Below are 8,093 nucleotides of genomic sequence, written 5' to 3'. Positions count from 1 at the left end.
AAATTTACTTTTACTAATTAAAAACACTTTTGTTTTTCAGAAATTCCAGTAAAAATGATATTAAGGAAATGTAATTCCATTTTAATTTATCTGTAGGAATTTCTTCCATCTTAATTTATTTGATAACCATTTTGATATCCTTAATGATATGTTCAAGTCACTCTTTGATTTGTATTATCACATACAATAGCTTTATTAGAATTTTAGAGCATTGTATATTATGTGTGTATATATATATGTATATATGTATGTATGTGTGTGTGTGTGTGTGTGTGTGTGTATACAATATTACTCTAATTTTTAAAAATCTGGAACATTTCCAAAATCATTTATTCATATGTGTCAGAAAAGTATTGTTTTCAATAAGGTAAAAGCCATATGGGTAATGATAGGCATTAAGTACAGTTGGAGTCATTTAAATTTTCTCAAATAGAATACAAGTTCATTGTCACACCTACCTATTATTAAGATATGGATCACATAAGCTAATATATTCAGTAAAACAGTGGCCTTGAGTTTTTAAATAAATATTTCATATCTCATCATAGATATTTCTGTTCTCTTATTTCTCAAGTTTCTGATGCTGGCATCTGGTTGTCTTTAAGTTATTTACCAAATATAGAATTCCAGACTCTATTTCATTATAAAATTGGCCCAGACACAGTATCAGATATTAATGTGCATACATTGTTAAATTGTGTATTTGTCTTTTAAAAAAGCTTACCTAGATTGCATGGATTTGATTTGTGACTACAAAATAGCATAGCAGTATTTACAAGCTCATTTTTTCACAACACTTTTTTACAAGCTTCCAAGAAAATAAGAAATCCTTCATTGATTTCCTTCATGTGAAATAATTGCTAATTTGTCTACGCAGTAGAAATGGAAGGGGAAGATATTCTATTTACAGATATAGGGAAACTGATTCCACCTATTTCTGTAGTAAGATGAAAAAACAGATGACAAGATATTTGTGGTATTAGCCAAGATGTCTCCCTAATGATACTAAAGTAAATTTGCACATTGTACATTCTATTCATCATCTCCAAAATGGGTATAACACCAGCTGTATCTGTGATGTACCAGCAAATGACTAGTTAATAGGCATTCTACTAAGCCCCTCCCTCCTCCTTGGGGAGAAGAGAATGAGCTGGCAAATTAACTCTATCTCATCCATTTGCAAGGGCAAATGCAAAGAGGAATAGGGTATGTTCTGGGGGGGAAAAGGTCAAGCTAATTTTCCCTCCAAGTCAGCAGGTCTAGTTATGTCTTTCTAGGCAACTTGAGGAGTAGAATCCTGCCCAATATGTATATGCATATGAATCTTTACAGTGTTCCTCCTTTGTGAATTCATGCTATGGCTGAAAGTGGCTCATATTGACCCATAGCTATTGATCGTGATCATCTTATCTCAGTTCTTCATTCAGTGATGTCACATTGGTAACATAAAATCAACCATGGCAGTATTATTTATATACAGAAACTGGCAAACATTGCAGTTATATATTTTTCACTGTAGAGTTGATTGTTAAACACTTGTCAACACTACATGAGTTCGTCTGAGTTTTCATTATGGCATTCAAGAAAAGCATTTAATACTGAAATCTTCCGGCTGTAAAGTCATGCATCCAAGCTTTTGAGTTAGGAGTGGCAAAACTGTTAATCAGTGCATCTTCTTTTATCAAGCATATAACTTTTCTGGCTTTAAGACAACATTTTCAACATCATGGATGCTTTTCCCATTTAAGTGTTCACTAGGATAGTCATGACTGTAAGCTGTACCATCACTAATTGTTGACACTGTGTAAGAGGCGCTGCGAAGAGCATCTGAGTGGGAAAAGCTGTTTCCAAATTGGATTCTGTATTGATTCCAGTTTCTTCTCAGGATTGCTTGAACCTATCAATTGAAAAAAAAAATGGACAAAATCATTGTCCATTGAATTGAAGGTATTATGATTAATAGTACCATAACAAATAAACTATGTATAGAATATTTTTAAAATCATTGATTACTCTTGAATAATGCTTTGTTTTCTTTGTGAAAGAAGTAAATTATGTAAACCATCTTTGTGCAATCACTTAATTATTTTGTACTTTTTTTTTTTTTAAGATTTATTTATTTATGCTTACAGAACGAGGTATAGGCCAGAGGTATGGTGAGTGAGATGATTCACCAGAGTCAGAGCAAGGAGGAGAACAGGTCGATCTACTGAAATAAACTGCTGAGGGGAGCAGTGGGCGGATCAGGAAAAGTCTGCCACACCATGTGGGTCAGCTCCCTGGCTGGGGATTGAACTCGTGCTACAGTGGCTTTAGAGAGCTTCATAATACAGTGCTTTTACCCATTGCGCCACCAGGGAGAGCCTATTTTGTACTTTTTAAAAGAGCAATTAGTATTTCTTTTTCCATGTCCTAGTTTTATTTTTAAATCTTTATATATTTTTGTGAAGAACTAGGATTCAGGCTAGAGGTGTGGTGGTTAGAGGATTCGCCTGAAAGAGTGGGGAGCAGAAGAGGCAGACTGACTGAAATATATGCAGCAGGTGAGACAGAAGATGTCTGCCTCACCATACATGGGTTAGCTCCCTAACTGGGGATTGAACTCAGGCCTTCTTGGTGGCAGTACTAAGATGCAACCCTTAGGCAACCAGGTAGGCCCTCTATGCCTTAGTTTTAAAGCTTTAAAAATGTGTGTGAATATCTACTTGTCAAGTAATTAATCCAGGCTTCCACCTACAAAATTTATTTAGTTATACATTAGTAATTTTATTTAAAAAAGATGACTGATGAAAGTTTACAAAAAGAAGAAAAGAAAAAGAAGTTAGGGATAAAGGGAATATAAATTATCACTATTATCATAGCAGTAGCAGCAGCAGCAGCAACTTTTCAATGAGTGATTACTATAAGCCTAGATTGTGCTACATTCTGGGAAATAAAGGAGCATGACATCTGTTTGCATGAACTTACTACCCAGATTAAACAAATGGGAAACTTAATGTGAAAAATAACATCAGGAATTTCACCATCCACATTTTTTTTTTCTTGGACCTCCTCTGCATAATGATTTTGAAGTTTAGTATTCCTTTATCTCTGGGACTAGAGACCAGGGTTAGTTTGTTTATATATAGTTACTGATTTTCATTGATATAAAACTCTAAGGTAATTTTCTTCATTTTGAGTCAATAAGTACAAATAAGTATATTCAAAGTCATCTCCATCTTAACCACTTCACATTTGTACATGTCTAATGAGTAAGCAGAGTGTTTTAGAGCAATCTTCTTCCATGTTATGAATGTATCAAACACATCCCTATCCCTGATCTATATCTTTCAAAAGCATGTATAGCTTTGAATGGTTTTCTTCACTCTGTACTGTTTGTTGACTCCTTGGTTGCTTTCCAAAGGAAGGATAAGCATCTAAAAGCAATTTTGTTTAGTATTTCATGTGCTACTAACATATTCATGCCATACTTAACTTTCTACAATTGATTATACAGAATTCTTTAGCTTTTAGCTCAGTGCAATCACATATTGAAATAAATTATTAAACAATCATGTATAGGGCCTCCTTTGTGGCTCAAGAGGTTAAGTGGTAGCATCATGAATCTATCTGCAGCCACTGTAACAAGAGTTTGATCCCTGGCCATGGAGCTAACCACAGGGTGCAGTAGACCTATTTTCTCTTGCATAAAAATCTTAAAATATTGAAAGAAAATCATGTATAGAAATAAATATTAAACTTGATTCAGTTGTCATTGAAAGGGAAGATAGCCAGCTGTTATTAAAACTATGAAATGTCTTTCATTACTTTACATTAGGGTTACACAAATAGTGAGGCCAACTGTTTAGAATATTTTTAATACCATTACAATCTTATATACCTTTAAATATTTGATAAGAAACCAGTACTAGACTTTTCAACCTAAATCATTTAAAAGATACATGATAGAACTACATATAAAAACTATTTAGATCTCATTATAGAATATAAGTTCAGTTATTCACAGTAACATTTTTTTTGATTTTATAAAAAATATATCTATTCTCAGTTGTTAATTGTATCTATGTGACTAAGAACCAATGCGAGACTCATCAACCTAAATCAATTAAGAGAGTTACATATAAAAAATCTATCTAGTTATCATTATAGAATATAAGTTCAGTTATTTACAATATTTATTTTTCACTTTATAAAAATATCTACTCTCAGTTGTTAATTATTTCCATGTGACTAGGGAGAGCCCTTCTGATGAGTGAAGTTTCCAGCTTATGTTAACATTGCATATTTTTGTCTGAGTGGATGAGGGAGAGGATGAAAATGACCTGAGCACTTGTCAAGCCACAGTTATTTAACTAGTGAGAAATGCAAATAGAAAGAGCTTGGCTCAAAATTAATATAAATAAAATGTGAGATTAAATAAATAGAAATATTAAGCTAAAGGCAAATTGTTTAATGTAGAATGCAAGAAGGAAACAGTCTGAGCGAACGATTTTTAAAAAGTACATGACATAGTTGGAAACACAGAAAATTAATTTGGCAACTGTTTTCATCTTATGAGAGTGGGAAAAACTAGAAGTCAAAGAGACAAAAGGAGGGATCATTGTATTTCTTAACATGAGAAGTGAATCATACAAAACAAGGATTCTATCTTGAGAGATTAAAAAATAGGGATGGATATTGAGGATGTGAAGAAATGAAGGATTTGGCAATTACTTGGCTTAAAGATTTTGTATTATTGTAATATCTCTCTGCCAAAATTTTCTCAACTTTAGGACTTGGCAGAAGATCAAAGTCTGTGTCTCTTTTTCTTACACAGATAAAGAAGAGAGCTACACTTTAGCTGAGATAATCCTTGGGCACATTTTCTAAGTAGAGGGCCAAAATTTGAAATCTTAGTCCAATATGAGTAGTATATCCATTTGCACATGTATTTTTTTTAAATAAGAGTTGTTTGATAAATGAAATTGGAATCTATAATGTACTGAGTGTCTATCAAGGACTGAAAAATATTTATATTTCTTGCTTACATTAATCCCTGTGAGTCTTGTGTAAGGAATTGCTTTTATTTCCTTTTAATACAAGTAGACACTGAGATTCTGGGAGCTTCACAGCATTTTCCAGGAGTTTTGCAAACAGAGGCAAAGTGGCATCTTTGGAATTTAAATTTATTGCCAAGTTAATGCCTTAATTCAGTACTGTGTCTTATCACAAAATATTTTGCTAGTGGTAAATGTTTGTAAACTTAAAAATTGCCTTTATAAAAATCCACTCTTTCTGCAGAGGCAAAAGTGTACTTTTCATATTGATGCTTGTTCTTTGGCATGTTTTTTCATCTACATTTAATTAAAAAATCCTATATAGACTGTACTTAGGATTCTCCAAGTATGACAATAATAAATCTTTGGTACATACTAGCTGCTTTTGAGTGTAATTATCAAAACAAATGATTTAAATTATTCCTAATTATCTGTCTATACTACTCATTGACATTAGGGAAATAAATGTCCACTTTTGTCTTCCTCATACCACTTAAAAATATGAAAATATTCTGCTGACATGTGACAGTTCTATGTACCATTATAAGTGAATACATATAATATCCATACTTTAAAGGTAACCATTTATATTTTAATTAAGAATTAAACATGAAATGTTTATATATATGTTATGAGAAAAAAATACCTCAGACATGGGGTAAAGCAACATTTAAAATTTTTTCATGGTATGTACTTGATTTTCGAATAGGCTTGTTTTATATAAGAGTGGTTCTTATAAAGTCATACCAATTGGTTCCAGATGTTTCCAGTCTGAAACTCTGTGATATGCTTTGTGTTACCATGTATCCCAGATCATTCAGTTTCTGTCAGTATTTCTAAGCTTTATTGAATTTTGCCAAAAGCCTCAGATAGGTTAAAATTTATCAAGTAGATTAAAAACACATATAAGAGCTGAATCAGTATAGTTGAAACCACTGAGCTATACAGCACTCTTGATATGTAGAAACAATAAGATAATAGTTTCTGAAATGCCTGAAGCTTTCCAATTAAAAAAATCTTGGTTAAAAATTCTTGAAAGAGGTAAGAGCACATTGTCATATTATGAGCTAGAACATTCTTTTTTCCTACGGTTCCTAATCCATTGTATGTATACCCTATAAAACAGAGAATTTACTCCACTTATATTTTTTACTATCCACCGTGAAACTATTTTTAAAGACCACTTTGTAGGTGGGCATCCCTTAGCCCCAGGGGGGAAAAAATGGAAAAGGGCAAAAACATTTATATTTTGTATGAGAGTGTATAGTCTATGTGATAAAGGATTGCCTGGTACTGTAACTATGACATAGCCCAGAATTTAAGGGGTTATTCAAAAGTTAGATCAAAAGACTAGTTGAATAAAAGTCACAATGGGATATTTTGAAGTGTGACTGAATTTGTTCTACCCTTCAACTCCAATATGGCCTAAGAGAGTTTGGTTGGAGAGTTGGATCTATCAAAAGAGATTTTATGTATCTTCCTGATAGATAGAGATAAAATTTGAAATAGTTATTACTGAGGAATTTATACTTCTGCCTCATTTCTTGAAGGAAAAGCATGTGGTAAATATAAAATGGTAGAAGGAATAAAATGAAGCACCATACCTCTCCATTAAAGAAGCAGAAAATTGTAGAAACCAAAAGACCCTGTAAAAGAAAAATAGATTTATCTCATTCCAGATGGAGAGATCCATTACTTATAACCAACCAGCTTGCTACATATATATATATAGTCAAAAATAAAACCAAAACTGTCTATAACTTAATGCTAACCTTTGCAAGCTGCCTGAGCACCATACCTGATAGTTCATGAGAATGTGCATGATGTAGTCATATACCTCTTCTGCAATCCTTCCTTCCGGTCTCCAAGGAATAAGCACAAATTCAATGCCCAGTAATGGTACCAGGATAAGTGTAGCTCTTACAGCTTTCATGTAGAGATTGGATTCTGCTTGGTGAGTAACTTTTAATTTGGTGATGAGAACACGTACAATATTTAATAGGAAGAAAAGATTCACCTGGAAGAAAGGGCATATGAAATGATTTCATATTTAAGTGAAGAAGCATCACTGAGAGATCTTTGATGAAAAAAAATCTGAGTATTTTCTCACATACAAGGATATTTTATTTTAAATGAATATTATGCAAGATTTTAATTTGCATTTCTGGAATTAGGATTGAGTAATTTGACAAATATATCAACTTTTATGGATTTAAGATTAGAAAAATGAAATTTTGGAAGAATTACTGTGGAACATATTTAATTGAATGTTCATTTCAGTTCATATTGTGCATTTAAAAAAAATGCCATGCTCACCACACTAAAGTTTTGGATAATTTCAAACTCAAAGGCAAGCATTGTTTATAACAAATGTTAACAGTTGGAAGTGTCTACTCTGTATATCCATGCAACATACTTCTAAACATTTATAATGTAATAACCATTTTCTCCCATTTTGTATATCTTTACTGTGTTGCTTTATATAGTAATATTCCCCAGAGTTTCCCAAGATAATACTGTACTTCTCTTTATCCTCATAAGGATACCAAGTCACATAGATGCGCCAATTCAGGTCATTTAGAGATGAAACAAATTTGGTGCCTCACAGAGTCTTCTGTAAGTTGCTTTCTCTAATTATATATTGATTGTGTGGTAACAGCTTTTCTAAATGGAAAACATTCTCTGAATGGGAGATAGAAAACTTCAAAAATGTAGTGGAGATATATGACTTGGCAAACAGTTATGCTGAAATATTCATTTCTTTCTCTCTCCCTTTGTTTACTACTTTCTCTCTTTCATATCTTTACCCATTATCTTTACTCATTATCTTTCACAGTTATCATTTTCTCTCTGCGCTTTCTTTATACCTTCCAGAGTATTATGGCCATTAACAGATGAGCCCCTTAGCAGCTAAATGTATTTTTTTCCCTTCTTTTCCTACCCTAACTTCTAGCATGTGTGTTTTAATAATCAAAAAAATTATCATTTAATATATAATTTATATACACACAATTTAATCAGTCATAAAAATGATAGTATTTTAATACAGAAAAAATT

General features: G+C 32.3%; 1 protein-coding gene across 3 annotated transcripts in view; it reads right to left on the bottom strand.

The window, feature by feature from the left end:
* Nucleotides 1-299: 299 nt before the first annotated feature.
* CALCRL (calcitonin receptor-like) overlaps nt 300-8,093 on the bottom strand; it is a 76,596-nt gene continuing 68,802 nt past the window's right edge. For all 3 annotated transcript variants that reach the window (XM_004674456.2, XM_012725763.1, XM_012725768.1), the window contains 3 exons: nt 6,835-7,053; nt 6,641-6,682; nt 300-1,897 (listed from right to left, as the gene is read on the bottom strand). In XM_004674456.2, the coding sequence (XP_004674513.1) occupies nt 1,682-1,897; nt 6,641-6,682; nt 6,835-7,053 (477 nt within the window). In that variant the 3' untranslated portion in view covers nt 300-1,681. The remainder of the gene's footprint in view (nt 1,898-6,640; nt 6,683-6,834; nt 7,054-8,093) is intronic.

Source organism: Condylura cristata, unplaced genomic scaffold (genome assembly GCF_000260355.1).
Source record: "Condylura cristata isolate star-nosed mole 26May11 unplaced genomic scaffold, ConCri1.0 scaffold00002, whole genome shotgun sequence".
NCBI classification, from domain to species: Eukaryota; Metazoa; Chordata; class Mammalia; order Eulipotyphla; family Talpidae; genus Condylura; species Condylura cristata.
Note: the sequence above shows the minus strand (reverse complement) of the source record. Positions and strands in the feature narration are given on the sequence as shown.